The 22,933-nt window shown below is 39.1% G+C and overlaps 1 protein-coding gene across 13 annotated transcripts in view; it reads right to left on the bottom strand.

Moving 5' to 3' along the window:
- Positions 1–6,124: 6,124 nt before the first annotated feature.
- Positions 6,125–22,933, bottom strand: part of EPB41L3 (erythrocyte membrane protein band 4.1 like 3) — a 356,951-nt gene continuing 340,142 nt past the window's right edge. For 11 of the 13 annotated variants that reach the window (XM_033933990.1, XM_033933985.1, XM_033933988.1 and 8 more), the window contains 5 exons: positions 15,257–15,385; positions 15,038–15,136; positions 9,114–9,194; positions 8,733–8,849; positions 6,125–7,212 (listed from right to left, as the gene is read on the bottom strand). In XM_033933990.1, the coding sequence (XP_033789881.1) occupies positions 8,739–8,849; positions 9,114–9,194; positions 15,038–15,136; positions 15,257–15,385 (420 nt within the window). In that variant the 3' untranslated portion in view covers positions 6,125–7,212; positions 8,733–8,738. The remainder of the gene's footprint in view (positions 7,213–8,732; positions 8,850–9,113; positions 9,195–15,037; positions 15,137–15,256; positions 15,386–22,933) is intronic. The other 2 variants (XM_033933982.1, XM_033933987.1) reach the window with 2 other exon arrangements.

Raw genomic sequence — 22,933 nt, forward strand, 5'->3', positions numbered from 1 at the left:
GAAACAGATCTTCCTACCCTCTTCCCTACAAGATATGCCCAGACTGAAAATGAGAAAGGATGACTTCTTCCCACCCAATCTTGGTGATGTCAGCGATGAGCATGGGGAAAGATTTCATGAAGATATCAAGGTGATGGAAAGCAGATATCAGGGAAAGTTCAATCCCAGTATGATGGGAGACTATTTTTGGTTCTTGCAAAGAGAGACAAATGTACAGTACAAGCGTAAAAGCAAGTGTCTCAAACATTTCTGAACATGCTGACATTACTTTTGTGTGAGTTAAGAGAGGCATAAATATATGCTGTAATATGTCTCCTCCTTGTCTTTGTGTTTGTTTTCAGAGTAAACTCCTTAACACGAGTCTGGTGGGACACAGTTCATACTCGCAATATTGTGCCGATATGGCAAACTGTCAAAAATATCAGTAATGTGTAAAAATCAGAAACCCAATTTGCTAGCTGAATTTCAATTACAGATCTGAAATCAGTGTCATTAAATTAACTAATTACAATTCTTAAGTTCTTCAGTAGAAAAGAATAATTTTTTTTTTGTTGACCAGTGAAATTGATAAAGATCTGATTGCAGATATCCAAAAGTTTGGAAAGAAAGAGGAGATGCTGCTGTTGGGCGACGTCAATCTGCCAGATGCTGACTAGAAAGTTCCATCTGCGGAGTCAGAAAGAAGTAGGGAGATTGTGGATGTCTTCCAAGAGGCTCTGCTGAGAGAAATGGTGATGAAACCCACAAAGATCTGGTCCTCACAAAAGGGGAGAGTATCTCTAATGTTCAAATTGGTGCCCACCTGGGAAATAGCAATCATCAAATGGTTTGGTTTGATATAACAGCCAAAGTGAAGGGCGGCCACACAAAATTCAAAGTCCTAGATTTCAAACATACGGACTTTAGTAAAATGGAGTGTACCTGAAGAAAGAGCTGTTAAGATGGGAAGTGGAAAAACAGTGGTCTAAGCTGAAAGAAGCAATAAAAATGGCTACTGACCTTTACGTGAGGAAAATAAATAAAAACAAGAGAAGAAGGAAACTAGTATGGTTCTCTAAACTTGTGGTGAAGAAAATAAAGGCAAAAGAGTTGGTGTCTGTGAAATATATTAAAAAAAAAAACCAAGAAGAGGAGTATAGAAAGGACTACCAGGTAAAACTGAAAAGTCAAGAGAGAAATACATCTGGTGAAAGCACAAGCAGAAGAGCAAATGGCTAGAAATGTACAAAAGGGAGACAAAATTTTTTTCAGATATATTAGTGAAAGGAAGAAGATGAAAAATGGAATTGAGAGACTAAGGGCTCCTTTTACTAAGATGTGCTGGCGGTTTTAGCATATGCGCCTCCATAGAGCTTGCGTTAGTATTTTTTATTTAGCTCGGGGTTTGCGCGCGCTAATCTTCAGCGCACGCTAAAAACGCTAGCGCACCTTAGTAGAAGGATCCCTAAAAGATGCTTTGAACCGATATGTGGAGAGTGATGAGGTAAAAGCAAACATGCTAAACAAATACTGGAGAAGGACCGAGATTGTCTGGCAAAGTTACACACAAGAATGGAGCAGATACCATGCTATTCATGGAAGAAAGTGTTTATGAACAACTTGAAAAACTGAAGGTACACAAAGCAATGGGACCGGACGGGATCCATCCCAGGATACTGAGGGAGCTCAGAGATGTTCTGGTGGGTCCTATTAAAGATTTGTTCAACAAATCTTTGGAGACCGGAGTGGTTCCTGGGGAACGGAGAAGAGCGGATGTGGTCCCTATTCACAAAAGTGGTTGCAGAGATGAAGCGGGAAATTGCAGGCCGGTAAGCCTCACTTCGGTTATTGGAAAAATAATGGAAGCATTGCTCAAAGGATAGTGAAATTCCTAGAATCTAATGGGTCACAAGATCTGAGGCAACATGGTTTTACTAAAGGGATCCTTGATTGGTGTGGTGTGTGTACAAACATTGAGGATTTTAAACTCCATGCACAGGATATGGGGTCAAGGATTGTGCAGCAAGGTACCCAGCTAGGGTGGTCAGAACGGCCTATAATAGGGCCATGCATTGTCATCGGGAATGGTTGTTTACACCTAAACCAGCAAGTAGAGAGACACCTCTAGTATGTGTATTACCACACTCAGGAATCTCGATTTATCAGGGATATACCGTATTTTTCACTCCATAAAGATGCACTTTTTCCCCAAAAGGGGGTGGAAATAGAAGTGTATCTTATGAAGCAAAGATATAAATTTTTTAAACCCGCCACATCTTTTAAACCCATCCGCCCGCCCGCTTCCATCGTCGTTGTACCTGGTCGTCCAGTGTATTTCCTGGCTAGCGGCGCACAGGTCAGAAGCACGGAGATCAGGAGGAAGCTTGGGCCAATGCTGCTTTCTGAATGGCTCCAGTCAGTTCTCATGGGACTCGTGAGAACTGACTTAGCTATTCAGAAAACAGTGCGAGGCCAGGCGGGAGCATAGAAAGCTCGCACCTGACCTTCGTGCTCCTGACCTGTATACCCTAGAGCAGGTATAGGCAATTCTGGTCCTCGAGAGCCGGAGCCAGGTCAGGTTTTCAGGATATCCACAATGAATATGTATGAGATGGATTTGCATGCACTGCCTCCTTGAGATGCAAATCTATCTCATGCATATTTATTGTGGATATCCTGAAAACCTGACCTGGCTCCGGCTCTCAAGGACTGGAATTGCCTACCTCTGCCCTAGAGGAAAGGAGGGACATGAGAGATATGATTCAGACGTTCAAATACTTGAAAGATATCAACATAGAACAAAATCTTTTCCAGAGAAAAGAAAATGGTAAAACCAGAGGGCATAATTTGAGGTTGAGGAGTAGTCGAGTAATCTTAAGAAATTCTTCTTTATGGAGAGGGTGGTTTAATGCCTGGAATGTACTCCCGAGGGAGGAGGTGGAGAAGAAAACAGTAACAGAGTTCAAACAAGCTTAGGATAAACAGAGTATCTCTAATCAGAAAATAGTGGGTATATATTGAAGGAACTAAGGCCAGTACTGAGCAGACTTGCACAGTCTGTGTCTCGTATATGGACATTCAGTTGAGGATGGGCTAGGGAGAGCTTCAATGGAGACTCCAGTAGATAGATCCTAAGCACACTACCATGCAGCTTTGGGTTTCTGGTCAAGAATTATCTAAGAAAAAAGACCGTTAAATTATATGATTAATTTATAGAATGTTTATGTTTGGGCAGACTGGATGGAGCATTCAGGTCTTTATCTGCTATCATTTACTACATTACTATATTAGTATTAGACCCTTAAGGATGTATCTAGTTAGGATAAAAACTTGTATCGTAAACTTGTATTGAAATTATGGCAAATCCAGTGTAAATCATAACCTGTTACCTGTATACTATGTATGTTTAACCTGTAACGCGTTCTGAGCTCTTTGAGGACAAGAAGATAGAAAATGAATTAAATAAGGTGAAGCAGTAAGGTGTGCAGGTGGTTTTCTCATCGATCCTCCCTTTTGAGGGTAAAGGCTAGAGCAGTAGACAAACTTACAATTTTGAGAATAGCCATGTTTTTAGATTTTTGCGGAAGAGTTGGGCGGGTCTAGGGTGGAGCATGGGAGGTCTGTTCATGAACAAAGGAACAGAAGACTGTGAACATATTCACTTCCCACTGAAAACATCTATTCTCTACAAAGATAAGATGGTGACAGAATGTAATTTCCATGTTTAAGATTTAGGGCAGTATTCTTTATCACAAGGTCCACAGCCAACGAGAGCTCCCATAAAACAAATATGACTCAGTGGTTAAAGCTACAGCATCAGCACCCTGGGGTTTTGGGTTCAAACCCATGCTGCTTCTTGTGACCCTGGGCAAGTCACTTAACCCCCCCATTGGCCCAGGTACATTAGATAGATTGTGAGCTCACCGGGACAGACAGGAAAAAATGCTTGAGTACCTGAATAAATTCATGTAAACCATTCTGAGCTCCCATGGGAGAACAGAACAGAAAATTTAATAAATAATAAATACATAATTTCCCCCACCATTTCTTCAGATTTCTAATCAGTATTCTATTGCATCTGACATCCCAAGGCTCTCACAGAGTTTGCGCTATGTGGTGCCTGACCTCCCTCATTATTCTCTCTGCATTGCTCCATATGAAACAAAATAACTAATTTGATGACATTTCCAGCATTGAGCCTCCAGAAAAATTAAGAGAAGGATTAAATAACTGGGGAGGAAGGGGGGGGGGGGGGGGAGAGCTGGCTAGGTGAGGTTAGGAGTGGAACAGAATGGTAGAGATTAACTAATGGGACAAGATAGTGGAAGCTGATTGGTGGGAGAGGTGGATGTGCTTAAGACTGACTTGGATGAGATTGTGGGCAAGTTTAAACTGAGGGAAATGTGGGTGAGGGACAGCAGCTTATAAGAAAATGAATGCTTGGGAGCCAACAAGTTAATAGAGAGGGGAACCCTAAACTTCAGGGAGATAGAGCAAACTATTATAGTTACATCTAGGGTTGTTGATTCAGTAAATACAACCTTTAACTCCAACTCCTTTATTTATGGTATCTCCACTTCGACTCAGACTCCTTTATTTATATATATATCTATACAGTATACTGTAGGTGTTATTTATAATTTCTGGTCAGCTGCTACGGATTTGTGTTCTGTGTGTGTGACAGGTATTCTGTTAGCATGATTTTTCTATGCAGCATTTTATAGTAATTTGGCTTGTTCAGTTGTCTCGATAGTGGAGGGGATATTTGGGAGGGGGAGGGGAAACAGGGGTTTTGTTGATCCTTGTTCTGTATTATGTGATTTATAAAATGACACTTGCACAGAATATTGTTTCTTTTTATACTTTAATAAAATCTAATCTAATCTGGTATTTCTGAGTCGTGCTATGCCTAAATAGGTTCAAAGTGACTTACAATATTTTGATTATAGTAGTTTGAGGACAGAATTATGAATAGTGTAATAGAGATGAGAGAATGGAGGTTCTTGTATTGAGTGATTGTATTGAGTAAAGGGTGGGATTTAGTGATTTTAGATATATGCTTTCAAAGAAGACAGTTTTAAATTTTTTTTTAGGAATCTGTTATAGAATGTTTCTATCCTGAAGTCACTCGGGAGTTTGCTCTAGGTTTTGAAGCCAAGATATGTGAAGAGTTGAGTCGAATACGTGTTTGTATTTAACCCCTTTGGGAGGCGGGAGTAGCATTTGAAGCTATTTCAATTTTCTGGTTGACGTAGCAGTTGACAAATAAGTTTATGAGTGGTTCAGCAGTTTTTGCATTTAAGATTTGAAACATTATGCATGATAGTTTGAAGGTGATACGAGTTTTGATAGGCAGCCAGTGTAAGTTCTTATAGTAGGGTGAGACGGAGTCAAATTTTTTTAGTTTGAATATTAGTCTGACCGCCGTGTTTTGAATCATCTATTGTTTGTTCAGGAGAATAGAGTTTAGACTCTCAGAGGGAGTTGCAATAATCCAGCTGGGATCTAGTATAAGCATTTGTGTTAGCACAGCAAAGTGGCACTCTTGAAAAAAGGGCCTGAGGAGTCCTAGTCTTTTCATATTGTAGGTGGTTTCAATATAAAATCATAACTATTCGAGGCTTGTGCAAATGGGATGATAGAGTTTATGGGGATAGGGGCCGAGTTTGCAGGGATGGATTAAGACAGGGACAAACACTGTCCCTGTGTCATTCTCTAGGTGCCACTTTCACTAATATAAATATACAAATATATTACATTTTGTAATCATCAAATAACTTGATATCAAAATATATTCTAAAAGTAAAACATATCCTGAAAAAATGGGTTAATCAAATTATTATCTATGAAATTTGCATGACATACAATTTAACTCTATTACGAATCGGAGTTGCTTCCAACTCAGACTCCACAGCCCTGGTTACACCAGCTGCTGTGAATGCACCTGAATGAACCAACGGGCCATATATCAGAGCAGGATTCTCCTTTCTCTCTTGCCCAGGGTGCTATCTACTTCAACAATGGTCCAGTCTCTCACTCTGAAATTCTGTATTTGTCAAAGAAGCCACTGCTTAAAAAATAGTGAAGATCACTGATTTAGGGTAACCCCCCCCCTTTCTTACAGAAAGACACATACCACTTTGAATGCATTTACCACTTTTATTTCACTATGCAGAAACATACATTCACCATGTGTTGGGATGCAGCTGAGAATGTAATGAAGATGATAACCTTTGGACAGCTACTTGTATTACTCAGGAATACTACAGAGTATACAGTGGAATTTCTGTACAATTTAAGGCTTGGCTTTCTGAACTAGGCAATAGATATGAATCGGTTCTGAAATGAAAACATTGTTTTGTGAGAACATAAAGGTAAATCAATAATAATCATAATTAAAAAAAAAAAAAATCAACAGGATTATTCCAGAGTAATTATTTTTGTGATATTGAACACAAAGGAGAAATAGACTATTCCTCCAAATCACTACACAATTTACAAGTTTAGATTTGTGAAGAATGACTGTAAGCACTCTGGTCTGAACTTAGGACGATGTCAAGAGCAACATTTTAATTTCAAGTTAAATTACTAAAATTGTTTCTACCTTATCAGGTATTAACTCAGGTATACAAAGCACATTTTATAAGCATTTAAATATTTTTCACAAGGTTAAAGATTTTTTGTGGTTTATCAGGCCATAGTAATAAAACAAATACAATATTCAAGTTGTGTGTACTGAATAAATTGGGTTATTGGCACATCTAAAGTGTGATAAAACATTATACATAGTACCTAAACAGCTTTTGCCAATTTAGGGGTAATATTCATTTGTCCGTAAACAAAAGGCTTGCCATCTAACAAAGCTGACTTTGTTTAGACTTTGATCAACGCAAAAGGCATGTTTATTGGTTGCATGAGTTTGCGGCTTTGATAATCACTGCTGTTCATGAACGTGCAGGAGCAGCTGAAAAGAGGGACCTTATGGAAAAGTAAAAGGCTGCATTTTTGTAATTTTCTAATTGCTTTCATGCAGTACTCTTCTACTAATGCTGAATCTGATTGGGAAGATATTTCTGCCAGTGTCTTCAGAAATGCCACAACTGATCCCTCCAAATTGAAATATTCCATGGAGAGATTACGTCAGCCAGGTTTGAATGGTTTTCTCCAACATCTGTAGAGTCTCATGTTCCCAAGGGTGTGCAAGGCTGGAATTGTATATAAGTTAAGTTATTCCTGTTCAAAAGAGAGTCAACATATCAATTAGTTGAGCTTTATCCATATTTTACTGAAAATTTATCTAACAAGTTTTTCCCTATACATTTCCACATACACAAACATCCATAAATTGTAGACTAGAACAGAATTACAAATCTAAGACACCTCAGGCTACTCCAAAAAAGAAACTCCACCTTCAAAAATAACAAATGTTGCTCCCAATATATACAGTAGTTTTTTTAAATCAGTATCTTTGGTACCCCAGAGCAGAAACAGAAAAAAATATTGAAATAAATTCCTTGAATGGCCTGTCTTACCTGTCTTGAAGGCAAGAATGATGTAGGGGGAAAAAAAAAAAAGATTCCAAAGAATAAGATGTTGCTATTGAGTAATATGGTTCACAATGGCAGCAAGACTATTCCATACAGCATTCCAAAGCATTCTACAGTGTGGGTGGAGTCAGCAGGTAGTACTGTTGCATAGCAGGTTAGTGGCGTGGTGTGAGCTTCTAAAGATCGGGTCAACACCCAAGACCAAATGTTTCATCTCCAGTTCCCCCCCCCCCCCCAATTTGTCTTACTTTTTGTAGAATATTTGTTTTGTTTTTAACAGCATAGTTTCCCAGGATGAGATAAATCTAGAGCCTTTCTGAGACAATAATGTTTGCCCTCCTGAACAAAACTAGCCATAATGAGGTAGAAATATTACTTCATCTTGTAGAACAAATGTTATGTTAAAAACAAGAGTCCAGATAATATAGAGAGGTAAAAGCAAGCCACAGCAAAAGTTCAAATGTCAGAAGAGAAGCTACCAAAAGAACAAACTAATGGCTATCAGAATAATGAGATTGCATCTTGCAGTAAATTATCTTTATTTTGATAGGCACTAGTTTAAAAATACAAAAATTAAGAGGAAATTAAACCATTCAGCCTTGGGTAAAAAAATATTAGCTTCAATCACAGTTAAATTTGACCTTAAAGCCCTGAAATTACCTAAATGTACCCCAAACAGGGTAGCCAGCAATGCTTGTTTTTACCAATATGTTGGCACAGCTAAGACCGTCTTTAACAGCCAATCATTTTAGCAATCAGTCAAATATTAGCAAATAGCTGAACAATGCACTCTGAATGAAAAAAGAAGAGCAATTAAAGCATGAATAATGAGCAAAGTTCAAACAAGCCAACAAAGGAAATGCCTTTCCTTGCATTTTCTAACTGGCATGAAACCAAGCAAACAGCCATATGACACTGCAGATCAAAGATGTTTGTTTTGTCTTCTGCAGAGGGGCATCTTATGAGCCACTGACATGATTATCAGGAAATTCAATGGACTAAATGTATCCAAACCTTCAGTCACTGACATCCCTTACAATGCTCAGATATACTATACAGAAGAGGTATTCAGGTTAATGCAAGTTAGGTATGTTTACTTAGGTTACACAATGCCAGGGAGAGAATGAAAGAGGATTTTAAAAGAAAAATGCCCTTTGCCACATGCCAGTTTAGAGCGTGCCTAGAAAAATCAGCTCTTCCTCTTACCTGTGGTCAATCCTCTCCTCCTTCTGGCGTGATCTCTGTTTCTTTATGTACCACTACTTTGGTCACTGACATGTCAGGGTGCTGCTCTTTGGCTTCTTTAATTGCCTGAGCCAGCGCCTAGCCCAAAGAAACCACAAAAGGGCAAAGAAAAAGAAGAAAAAAAAAAAAAGGAGGTGGAACATGCATGATCAATAGCAAGGTGGAGATTCATGAGATATTACACAATTTACAAATGAGAAACATGATTAAAATAGAAGATATTCCAGAACAATAAATTATTCCAAGAATTATATTAGGCATGCCAGAATTAATAGTATCTTGAAAGCTAAGGTTGCCTCCTATAGAGGACTCGGCTATGTTTTACATATTCTTATACTCTACCTGGTCATGATCAATATCTGCATCTCCTGTGATAACTATTCGTTTTTCAATTCTTGTCTCAGAAATGCCTCCTTTTACGGTCTACAACAGAGAGAAATTACTACTAAGTTTTATTCTATGCTGTCTGGCCTGGAAAAAAGTATGACAAAATAACAGAAGATAACCAGCACATTGTATAAATGCTTTTGCCATAAAAACTTCATTCATTTGCTGTTTTGTCACATGTCCTTTTAAACCTCAAATAATTTAATTGCATTTCATATACCACCTTTACCAACGGGCAGGTCAAAGCGGTTTGCAATTTAAATAAAAAGAACGAAAAAGGAACTCTGGCATAAAAACCAAAAAGTATATCTCTCATGTAAGAATAAAAAAGATCAAAAGACACACAGTTTACAGACATGTCATATCCCCTAAATTTGTCATCTGTTGGTATTCCCAAACACTTGCTTGAACAACCAAGTTTTGATTGTCTTGTTGAAATTCTTTATAGAAAATTCTCCTCTAAAGTGCAGTTATTCTTTAGCGTCCCTCCAGACTGGCACAGATGGATAGATTTATGCCCCTCTGCCAGCAGGTGGAGACTGAAGACAAAACTGAATTCTAGCAGCAGTACAAGTGGGATGTGAAGTCCCCCTAACATCAGTCTGTTCTCAGTCTCCAGCAGGTGGAGGTAGTAAGCCTGTGCAGTCCTGTTAGGCTTTTAGTTGGTTTGGTTTCTGTTGGAGGTGTCCAAGCTAGACTGGAAGACTTGAACATCGAGGCCAAAAGAATTGCCAGAATGGATTCTCTCTCCCACATGACTGGACTAGAGACTCCGTTCTGTGAATTCAAATAACAGACATGAGGAAAAGCCATGTAATAAACAATTAGGTTTAATTAACAGTGCTTCTATTGTCTGGGAAGAGCAAGTCATCACAATTTCAGTGCCCCATTATTGATCAAATCACATTGGCTTCCCGTTTCTCACCGAATTACTTTTAAAATTATATTTTTGGCTTATAAAACAATAATCTTCAATGAACCTCAATTTATATCTAAAATGATAATTCCATATAATTCTACACGTTCTCTACGATCATCCTCCTCGAATTTATTATCAATCCCTTCTTTGAAAATTATTGGCACAAGAAGAAATGACATATTCTCCGTTATGGCCCCTACGTTATGGAATTTCCTACCAAATTTTATTAGAAGCGAAAAAGACCTTATCTCATTTAAGAAAATGTTAAAAACTTTTCTATTTCAAGATGCATTTGATACATGAAATGACATACTAAAATTTTCTACATCATATAATAATTTGACAAAATTTTATTAAATCCCTTCCCTCCTTATTGTTTTTTCCCTTTTATGTAATATTTCAACAAATAACGACATTGTAACTTTTCCTCCTCCTCCCTACTAATTCATGTCTGTCTAGATTTTAACAATTTTTTACTTTATTTAAGTTACTTTGACTTTTTTAGTCAATTTTAATAATATTATTAGTAAACTGTTTGTTTTATGTCTAACCTGTCTAAATTGTATGTTAAACCACCGTCTGGTGGCTTTTACTATGTACATCGCTTAGATATTGCGATAAGCGATTCATCAAATGCCAATAAACTTGAAACTTGAACTTGAAACTCTTCAAAGGGAGAATGCAAGGACAAACAGATTTATACCCTATGTGACATAATTCATAATAATTATCATGCTTTAGAATACACAGTTGATCACATGACTTCCTTTCCAAAAATGCTTTACGTCAATGTTACATTTAAATCCTTAATTTAATGTTAAGTCCATTCTAATATTAAGTCCAGCAGATGCTAGTGTTTCACTTTTTCTTCTTAAATCACTTTTGATCTCTGACCTTCTCAGACATCAATCATGTCAGTAAAAAGCCCTACTTCCTGCAGACACATCTTAACTTCTGTATGACCTTCCAATTAGCATTGTATGTTCTAATCTATAAGGAACAGATTCTCTCTGTAAAACACTTAAGTTTCCTGTTCCTCTGAGAACCTTATCTATAAACTCCATGGATGTATATGAAGAATGGTACATAAATTTATGTTTTGAAAGTCACAAAATCAACCTGAGTTTCCGTAGCATACAGAAATTTAGACAAGGAATACCAATCTGTGAGCTTAATCTTTTAATTACAAGGTCTCAAGGCTGTTTCCAAATTTTAAAGTATAGGTACTGTATTTTAATTTATTCACTTAATTTTGATTCAGCCACAATCTCAGTTTTCATATCATTGGTGACAACTGCCACACCTGTAAATTCCAGGAAATCTTCAACAGGGGAAATAGACAAGGGCCCTTGCTGACTTTTTCTTGTCCGGACGGAAGTAGTGACCCGTGGGGTATCTTCTTCACATCGGGGTTGGTACACTCAGGTGGCTGAGTCTCTCTAGCCCCCATTCCCCCATGCCTCTTTTTTGTTAGTGGTGCCTCAGCTGTACGCCTCAGCTGTACACCTCTGCCTTTGGGCATTGACTACAGCTTTGAGAGCCAGAGGGGTCTGCGCCTTTAGAAAAAAAAAAAAAATGCCGGTCTGAAGGGAAGTTTTATTTTTCTTTCTCTAGCTGGCTGGTTGTTTTCATTGAGGCCTACTACGTGGTGGTTTGCAATGAGAACTTCTTGGCCAAAGAAGTGCTCTGTGTGCTCCTGCCAGGACATCAACAAAGCCAGCATGTTCGCAGCTGCGCAGGTTGGCTCTATCAGGGGAATCATCTGCGGGCTCAGCTTTGTGCATAGCCATGACCGCTGGCAAGGAGGATTCCTAGTCAGCAGCAAAAGGAGAGTCGGCTGGAGGTGGGGATTCCCAGGGTTTCCTTGCAGCTGCTGGGGGCGGTGAGTCCCAGGGCTCCCTTATGTGCCGCAAGCACAGGGGATTACCCAACCATCGCGTCAGGGCTTGCTGGAGATTCCCTTATCATGGCTTTGTGTCCTCAGGCCTTAGTAACCTCAGAGGATCCTATATTTTAATGACACGACTTTATTAATGGCTTTCCTAAGGACAGAATTCCAAAGTTGAGTATGATTTTCTAAGGACTAAAAAGCAAAGTTTGAACGAAATGAACAACAACAACAACAACAAAAAGGCGGTGACAGTGTTTCAGGACCTAGGCAATGAAAAGCTAGTGCCCAGTATCCATCACTACGCTGGGCATGGTTAACTGAAGCCAGGATTGACAGAGAAAAGATAATCAAAAGGTGATCTGACCAAGATAATGTCCTGCCAAAGGAATTAGACAGTGAAAAAGAATTAGCAAAAGTGAAAAGAGCAAGGTCCAATGTACAACCTGCGTGATGCATTGGAAAATTAATCTCCTGTTTAAGATAAAAACTTTTAATTTCACCTTTTCCAATTTAGTGTGCACTATTTTTTTTAAACATTTGCTAAGGTCTGGCACTGGTTAAAATTTTTTATTGAATGCTAAATGAAGCAGCATGCACCAAAAACTATTTATTTAAAAAACATATATTCCGTTTATGCCTAAACAGATTGCAAACCCCCCCCCCCAACATAATCATATGATAAAAACAATAAAAACAGTATAAAACACAACAATGTACAGATAACATATCCATCAATTCCTTCAGTCACTGCTTCTTAACCACTTTAAAAAGCTGCTATAAAAAGTGATGGTTTTAATAATGTTTTATACAACAAAAGTGAGCAGAGAAGACCTGATCTTCAAGCCAAATTAAACTAATAGCAACCATATGGATGAAAGTTAACATCTGGACTTGACACGGACCGTGTTTTGGCTGAAAAACCTGTCTCAGGAGTCTTTTAAATCATCCGGTGGTCAATGTGTGCTATACACATACAAAATAAACCAAGTAACAATGTTTAACTTTCAGAGTTTAAAAAAATTATTTTTCATTCTCAATTGTCCAACCAGATTCCAAAGCTTTAACCCCTGCCACCAAAATAGCCATAGCTCTGGTACTAGCATACCTCACATGCTGTAACTCGTCAACAGATAAATGCATTGTGTTCTCCAATCTTAAGGATCGACAGGGCTGATGTAATGTCACAGCATGTGAAAGATACCTTGATATCCCTTGGTGAACTGCTTAAAAAATCAACACCAATATCTTAAACACCACTTGAGATTTGAAAGGTAGCCAATGCAATTTTCTTAGTAAAGGTGTCACATTCTCAAATTTACTGCCATCAAAGACTAAACACGCTGCAGCGTTCTGAACCGTTTATAAAGATCTACATTTGGGTGATGACATACCCAAATACAGTGCATTACAATAATCCCACCATTGCAATACAATACTCTGAACTACAAGATGAAAATCACATGGGGACAGCATTGGTTTTAATCTACTCAAAAGCCACATTTGAAACTAACTTTGAAAAACAAAGCTAAAAAAAAAAAATCCCACACTGAAATGAAACAGAACTACATATTCCATGCTTAAAGGTCCTTTTACTAAGGCATGCTAATGGATTTAACACACTCAAACAAATTAGTGCACACTGAGGGGGAAATTCTATAACCAGCGCCTAAACTTAGGCGTCGGCAGGCGCCATGCCGATGCCTAAGTAACTAAAAAATGCATTCAGAAGCGCCGGCCCATGCCTAAATAAAAGGTGGACACTGGAATCGTGGCTAGGTAGCCACTTTAGGCCGCAGAACGCCAAAGTAGGCATAGCCAATGACGGAAGTAGCATTAGGCGGGCTAAAGCAGCTACCTAGCCACGATTCACGCCAAGATAGGTAGCTATAATGTAGGGCTGGAAAAGCCCTAGCCTACATTTCAGGCACCCATCTTTGCTGCTAGACAGCAGCAGCCGATCACAGAAGGGAATTCCCCCACCCCATCAGCAGCTGAGCAGCAGGGACTTCCCAAAGCTGCTATTGTGTAACCATCTGAGGGCGCCTGTTACAGAACTGTGGCTTTGGGGAGTCCCTGCCGCCCAGTCCCTCCTGATGCCACCCCAAAACAAACCCTGGCAGGAGGGATGCCCACTCCCTTCTGCTGGCACCCCCCGCAACATCCCTGGCAGGAGGCACTCCCCCCCCCGGCAACACCCAAAACATACCCGGACACCCCCTCCCGGTACCTTTATCTGTAAGAAGTCTGTCTGGTAGGCCCATCTCTTCAGAATGGCGGGCCTTCCGCTTCCCGGTGCATCCTGGGATGCACCGGGGAGGGGCCTAAGGGCCTGATTGGCTCAGGAATGAGTGGGCATCCTTCCTGCCGGGGATATGTTGGGGGGGGGGGTTTGCTGGCAGGATGGAGCAGGCATCCTTTTTGCCGGTTGAGGGGGGCCTCTATCTGCAGCAGCTGGTTCAGCTGATTATAGCAGGTGAATTCCCTCTCCCCCATCAGCTGAGTGGTAGGGACTCTCCAAAGCCACAATTTTGTAACTGGTGCTCTCGAATGATCGACAGGCAATCCAACTTAGGTGCCAGCTACAGAATCACGGCTTTGGGGAGTCCCTGTTGCTCAGCTGATGAGGGAAGGGGGGAATTCCCCTGCCGCAATCGGCTACTGCAGTCTAGCGGCAAAGATAAGCACGGAAGTAGCAAAGCTGGTGGAAGAGAGAAGCTGTTCATATAGGGATTAAACTGTGCTGAATCGGAGAAAAAAAGCCGAGAGAACAGTGAGCTAGTTCATACAGTATTAACCCACAGACAGAAGCAACAAGATCTATGGTACAAGGGGTGACAGAATAAACCTAAAATGTGTACAGAGGGAGGAATAGGGACATTAAAACATCAAATGTTTGTCCAGCTGTGATACCCATAGGTCTGTCAGAGTTCAAACACCTTTATTACATCCTAGTTCTTGAAACAAAAAAAATCCTATTCACTGAAACTAACATTTAGATGTATATATTTATAATATAATTTTTTAACAATAAAGATAAGGGTTTTAAGTGTAAATGCTAGGAAATCTTACTTTAGTGATGTGTGTGGTAGTGGTAGTGCCAGTAGTTTCTGAAGTGATGGTCTGTGCACTCATTAGTACACCTGGATCCATATCAGCATTGGAATCCACCTTAATGAAACCAAGAATATGCATCACTAACCATCATTATAGACAGACATGCAAGAAGCTTGAGAAGGAGAGAGTATTTCAAGATAAATTCCTTTCTCTCTATCATTTCTTGTAGTTTACCTCAGACAATTCATAGGTGATGGTTTTGGTTTCTGTATGGACTACCGGCACATCCTTGGTAGATATTTCAAGCCTCTCCCCTTGAGAAACAGTACTAAAACTGACAGCTTCTGTCTTCAGCACTGGAGACTGCATAAAGGGAACCCATTTAAGAATGCATTATGATTTTTCACATTTTTTGAGACAACTGGGCATGCAAACTAGAGAATGACATGGGGTCAAATTTTTCCCCGTTCCCGCCAAGTTTTGTCGCTGTTCCTGTAACTGTCCCATTCCTGTAAGCTCAGCCTTAACCACAGAAACCTCGAACACATGATTTTAAAGTGTTTGAGGCCTGTGCAGATGAGGACAGAGCTTGCAGGAATGGGACAGGAAAAGAACTCAGGGGACAGGAAAATGAGTTTGAGGCTTGTGTAGATGAGGACAGAGCTTGCAGGAATGGGAGAGGAACAGGAAAAGAACTCAGGGGACGGGAAAATGAGTTCCTGTGAGGACAGGGGAAAAATCTGTCCCGTGTCATTCTCTAATGCAAACCAAATTAAAGTGCAACAGATGATTCATATTTCCTTTTTTGGTGCAGTATGCATCAGCAGCTGGATTTCCAGCACAAGCATATTCAATATTCTACCTGCTAAAAGGGATTTGTGGGTTTGACTAATATATTTCACAATGCAGTTTGGTCTGAAATTAGATCCCAGGATGATGCACAATAAGTGTGGATTCTATTTCAGCAATTATGCATACAATTGCCATTATAGAATATCAGGATACACCTCCAGTTACGCATCTTTTAGGTGCAAGCACTTATGCTAACTCAATGGCTGGTATAGATGCCTACACCTAATTGCTGTCAGTTAGGTATGTAATGGATAGTATTCTATACATCATGTGCATAAGTGCTAGGCATGCCCCTCCCCCTCCCCATTGCAGTTGTGCACTATGGACTCTGCACGCTCAGCTGCAGAATATGACTAATGACAGTCCCATGCATAACTGCAAATTAATGTCAATTAACACCAATTATAGTCAATTAGCAGCTAATTTAGCAAGCTATGCATGTAATTGGCACTGTTCTAGAACTCATGTGCCTAAATCTGCACTAGCATCAAATTGTGTGCAGTTTATAGCATGTAAACCTTCTGCACAGAATTTCTGTATATACAATATCCCTTTCAAGAGACAAATAAGCTTAGTCTTAGTTTCCCCTCTTCCTACCAAAACCTATAAAGTATATTGGTGTTGTCCGTGCCAGTGAAAACAAAAAGAAATAGTCTGTGCTACTAAATAATGAACTAAATAAATGCAACTTCTAGTGTTGCCTTTGGCGTTCTTTCCTGATGAAGCCCCTGTTTGAAGTATAGGGGCGAAACGGAGATCATCCGTCGTCAAGTCAATATGAAAGTTAAGTGAAGTTGCTAAAGTTTGCTCAATAGTTACTCATGTATAAAGTGGAAGAGTAATAGATCAGCAACACAGCCGTGCTAAATGTAGTAAAAAGCATATACAATACAGAAAAAGTTTAAAAGCAAAAAAAGTTAAAAAGCAAAAAATAAGTTAAAAATTTTACAGAGAAAATAAACGGGAACGATGATAGCTCACCACATTAGCCATTAGCCCTGTAACATATATCGGGCTTCTGGCTGGGAGCACTTGAGACCCCTGGTTTCTCTCTGTAATACTTACCTTTATGTTCATATTTGTGTGACAGCCTACCATTATAAGATTCTACTAAATAATGAACCAAAATATTGCAATACCAAAAATATCATGTAACTCAAATATTTGCTTTATGCAAGAGACACTGCAAATGCAACGCTATAAATATCTTTTTGTAACGTAGGAAGATAAGAGAGGATTTAAAAAAGCTAAGTAGTAACAGTCATCTAGTATTAACAATGTTAACTAATATAGTTGCATTATCCAGTGAAAATAGAAGCAAGTGCAAAGCATCAGCACTACACATTCATCATAATTGGCCCAGATCAAGTAGCAATGATTTCTATGGGCTCATGAGGTTTGAACCAGAATGCCTAAGATTAAATCTAAATCCTTCCATTAACTGCACAAAACAGGTAGGAATTATCAAACCTGTTTTTGTCAATACTTTAATAGTAACTGGTTGACTGATTTTCAAATAAAACAGCCAAGTCACAGTAAACTGTGGCCTCAGAGGACCAATATAAAAACAAAAACAAAAATGCTGTTCATGAGCTTTCAAGAGACTCTTCTCTTTTATGTTTATTATAAGTTTTTATATAACAATTTGCCAAGCAGATCAAAGCGGTTAACAAAACAATACAGAAATTATTGAAAAGAACTCCATTAAAATAGTAAAGAAAAAAAACCTCAACTCCATTGGTAAATTATTCTATAAAATTGGAACCAAATAGAAAAATGCAGTTTCTAGTTGAAGCAAGATGGGCTCTAGAATCAGTGATTTCAATAGTCATCTAGGGGCATAAAATAACACTAAGGGCTCCTTTTACGAAGCCGCGTTAGCGGTTTAACGCACGCTAATTTGCCGGCCACGCTAGCTGCTACCGCCTTCTCTTGAGCAGGTAGTTTTTCAGCTATCACGGGGGTTAGCGCGCGCTAAAAATGTACGTGCGATAAAGCCGCTAACGCGGCTTCGTAAAAGGAGCCCTAAAAATTTGAGAGATATGATGGTTGTAATTCAAATAGTGCTTTATGAGCTAACATCAAAATCTTGAACTTGATCCTATACTCTAGGACTAATATGGCTACTACTAAATCCGCAGATAGGAAGAATAAATTTATCCTAACTAGATGCTTTTGTATAGACCAGATAGTGACAATAGATTATTTGCAAAATTCCTACACTGGAACTTTTAAAATTGTCCCATATTCATGCTTCCAAGAGATGACTGAAAAAAAAAGAAAAAAAAAAAAAAAGCACTCCGACCGTCAGACATACTAGCAACTCAAGGGCACTCTGCGGAGCTACCAAAAGCCAGTTAAAAAATGAGCTTTTAGGAAAGCCTTAAATTTAGAGAAAGACAATACAGACCTGAGATATGATAAGTTATTCCAAAGAAAAAAGTAGAACTATAAGTAGACTCATAGTGAGCCAATTTTGAGGAAGGATGTACAAAACAAAACCCAAGACAGCATAGTAAAAAAAAGATGGTATATAAGGGATTGTTAAAGAGGAAACATAAGTTGAGGATCTAAGTGGAGGGTTTTGTAAGACATAAAACCTTGATCTATTGTCTATACTGAACAGGCAACCAGTGCAGGCAAATAAAGAGAGGAATAATATGATCCTGTTGCTCTGCTTTACAGAAAAATCTAGAAACAGAAAAACAAAGAAAAATGATTATCTGCCTATCCATTACATCTTCGTCCGTAGAGATCCAATGTACTAATCCCAAGTTTTCTTGAATTCATATACAGTTTTCAACTCCATCATCTCTACTTGGAGGCCATTCCACGCATTCACTACCCTTCCCATGAAAAAGTATTTTCTGAGGTTACTTCTTAGTCTATCTCCTTTCAACTTTATCCTATGCCCCCTCATTCCAGAGCTTCCATTCAATTGAAAGAGACTCACCTCTTGGACATTTATGCCATGTAGGTATTTAAACAGCTCTCATATTTTGCCCCCATCCCGCCTTTCCTCCAAAGTATATATATTGAGATCTTTAAGTTTGTCCTCATACGTTTTTTTTTATGAAGACCACCGACCATTTTAATAGCCTTCTTTTAGATAGACTCCATCCTTCCATCCTGTTTATATATTTTTAAAGATGCGGTTTCCAAAATTGTATATAATGTTCTAAATGAGATCTAATCATTGCTTCCTTTTTCCTACTGGCCACTTCCTGTACACCCAAACATCCTTCTAGCTTTCACTGTTGCGTTTTCTACCTGTTTGGTCACCTGAAGATCAAATACTACCACACCCAAATTCTGCTTCTCTTTCATGCACAAAAGTTCTTCACCTCCAAACTGTACCATTTCCTCAGGTTTTTGCAGCCCAAATACATTACCCCCTGTTTCTTAGCATTAAATTTTAGCTGCCAAATTCCAGACCATTCTTCAAGCTTCACTAGGACCTTCCTCAGGGGTGTCCACTGTATATTGCAGATTTTGGTTTCCTTTTTTATTTTCAACAGAATTTACAAGAAAAAGAACTTCTTGTTATAGAAGTACAGTAGAATAATGTTAATATAAATCATCAAAAATTTACAAGCGGAATAATTATAAATCCTTCCTTAGCCCACAATGTTAATAATAAGGGGAGTACAGCCTATATAATAGGAGAGAATAAATCAGAATGCATAAAAATTAAAAAGTAAGGCTTAACACTCTAACTCAAAAGTTTGCTAACATTAACTCATTGCACCTGTGCATACTTCATCAAGCTATCTTTTTCAGCTCCAAGAAGGATTTTAACTGATCTGGGAGAAAAAACACATACTTAATTTGTGTGTACTTCACGATACATTTACAAGAGTAGGCCAGAAGGAAAGATGCACCCAGGGATATTACATTTTATCTTAAAAACAAAAATAGTTTCCTTCTTTCTTGAGTAATTTTTGTCACATCTGAGTACGCCCATATTCTTTTACCATAAAACAAATTTTTTGAGAATTTAAAGTATAATTTCATAAATGGTATCCTCTGCAAAGAGACAAACCTTGCCGACAGCCCTTCAATAATATCACTTATAAATACGAGGGTCATTTCATAAATAATGCACACTATTTTTTAAAATTTATACTTTTTTTTTTTCCAAGTATTTCTTTACAATCCTTCAATATAGTCTCCTTGCTTTGCAATGACCAAGTCCCAACATCCGGGAAGCTTCATTATTCCATCCAAAACACTGTTTTTGTTCAGTTGCCGAATGGCTTGGGTACCGGCGGAAAAAAGATGCAAAATGATGTCCACGCAAAGGTTGTTTCAACTTTGGAAACAGGTCGAAGTCTGGTGGACTCATATCTGGACTGTAGGGAGCATGAGGTAACACCTCCCAGCCATATTTGTGTAGTTTTCTTACCTTCTCAGCTACTGCTTTTGAGAACCAAAGTGGCCTTCTTTTCCTATTATTTCTGCTTACTTTCCTTATGAAATGATTGTTGCTCTTACAATAGCTCCTTTCAATTTTGCCCACAGCTTTCCTACTTCTTAACATAAGAACATAAGAATTACCGCTGCTAGGTCAGACCAGTGGTCCATCATGCCCAGCAGTCCGCTCCCGCGGCGGCCCCTGGTCAAAGACCAGAGCCCTGAGATCAACCCTACCTGCGTACGTTCCGATTCAGCAGGAACCTGTCCAACCTTGTCTTGAATCCGTTTGTACGGAATCTATCCCCTTTTAACTTTAGAGAGTGCCCTCTCATTGTTCCTACCTTGGAGAGGGTGAACAACCTGTCTTTATCTACTAAGTCTATTCCTTCAGTATCTTGAATGTTTCTATCATGTCCCCTCTCAGTCTCCTCTTTTCGAGGGAGAAGAGGCCCAGTTTCTCTAATCTCTCGCTGTACGGCAACTCCTCTAGCCCCTTAACCATTTTAGTCGCTCTTCTCTGAACCCTTTCAAGTAGTACTGTGTTCTTCTTCATGTGCTGGACGCAGTATTCCAGGTGAGGGCGTACCATGGCCCGGTACAGAGGCATAATAACCTTCTCCGATCTGTTCATGATCCCTTCTTAATCATTCCTACCATTCTGTTTGCCCTCTTCGCCGCCACCACACATTGTGCGGATGGCTTCATTGACTTGTCGACCAGTACTCCCAAGTCTCTTTCCTGGGGGGGGGGGGTCTCTCCAAGTACCGCCCCGGACATCCTGTACTCGTGTATAAGATTTTTGTTACCAACATGCATCACCTTACACTTATCCATGTTAAACCTCATTTAATTCATGCACAACTTTCCTCTCTTTTCATGTCTACAATAATGCTCCATAAAAGTGAAATATTTGATGTTAATAGCAGAGGAGAACTTTGAGCTAATATCTCAGGACTTCCTCGAGTCACAGCACAGTGCTCCCATCACCAACCACTCCTTATTCTGAGCTGAGTATTCTTCTTTCATGTTCAACAGTTACCAGTTCTTGTGCTTCTAAATGATAAAATGGCAATAGATTTTAGCATCTGTAATGCATAATTTTATACTTTTTCCTATTGAAGCTCATTTTAAACCACTTATCCATTTTTTCAGTGTCTTGAGTCTCCTTTCATTTCTTCCATCACCCTCAGCATGTCATTTTCTTACTAACTTGAAAAATTGTGCTTTTCAGCAGATGAGCTAGCCCCAAATATTAAAATACCTCAAATATTAAAGAGAGCTAGCCCCAATACTACCCTTCCCATGAAAAAGCCCTGGGATACCCCATTGATACCTCTGTCTTTAGAAGAGTGGACTGCATTTACTACCATTTAATATTCTGTTGCTCAGTTACCTCAGCCAAATTAAAACTTTCTGAACTATTTTCATACTGTTCAGCTTGCTTACTACCCTTTTTATGCATTTCTGTTTAAAAAGATTTTAAAAATCTAGATAGGCAACTTTGTGGAGTCCTGCCGGCTCAACTGATTAGGGATTCCCCTGCTTCTCAGCTGTTTGGGGGCTTCCCCTGCCACACAGCCAATCACAGCTCAGAAGCTGTGATCAAGATGAGCTGGTAAGGAGAGCAGGGGCTTACCTGCTTAACTGTGGGTTTTCTTTGGGGGGGGGGGGGGAAGAGGACACAGTTGTTGTGCGTGTGTTATATAAATGCATAACAGCTACTGGCAGCTCCAGAGCTGCCTGAAAAATTTCATCGGAAAGAGAGGAGCCTTCCCTTTCGGGCATAACAAGGAAAGCTCATCAGAATAGTAATGAGCTCCTTGTAATTCATTTGCATAGGGTTCTCAGTAGCTGCTATGAGGATAGGTAGCAGTCACGGAGAACCCTTTTCAGCATCAGGAGGAGAGCTTCCGTGCCAGTAATAATAATAACTTTATTTTTGTAAACCACAATACCATAAGTTTTAAACGGGTCACAATAAGAGACAACTGACAACCAGGGAAGTACAAATAACAAGAATACAAAAGTAGTTATGAAATAACAGAAGAAAGGATACTCAGAAAAATTATGAAGTAACAAATTTATCAAAAAGATAGGTCTTTAACAATTTCCTAAAAGATTGGTAGGAAGAGGCCTTTAAGATTATTTCACTTAACCATTTTGCCAGCTTGGAATGAAAAAAGATGTGAGCTACGAGTGCATTTAATGGTAAGAGCCAACTCGAAATGAGAAAAAAAGATAGGTTGAAGCCAAGCCAGTTAGCGTTTTGAGGAGTAGTGGCTCGTGGCCAGTAGGGGATGATGTTTATGGGACGGTAATGGAATGGATATCAGAACATGATAGTGCAGTATTTTTTGGAGTTTTTCTACAAAAGTGTCTGTTTTTCGTATTATTCTGGGTAACTCTAGTTAGATACAAGCATATGTGTTAGTTAAGGCCACGCCCAAATAGAAGCGTACGAAAAACGGGTGAATAAAAATCTGAATATAAATGTGGCCAAGGCCAGAAAAACACACTACAGATTAATATAAGGGAAAGCATAATAATATTTTTTTATGTACTTTGCTATTAGGCTAGATCATGAAGGAAATCAAGAGATACATGGACTCCATTTTGGTCTCTGTTTTGCTATATTTTCTGTGC

This window comes from Geotrypetes seraphini, chromosome 2 (genome assembly GCF_902459505.1).
Source record: "Geotrypetes seraphini chromosome 2, aGeoSer1.1, whole genome shotgun sequence".
NCBI lineage: Eukaryota > Metazoa > Chordata > Amphibia > Gymnophiona > Dermophiidae > Geotrypetes > Geotrypetes seraphini.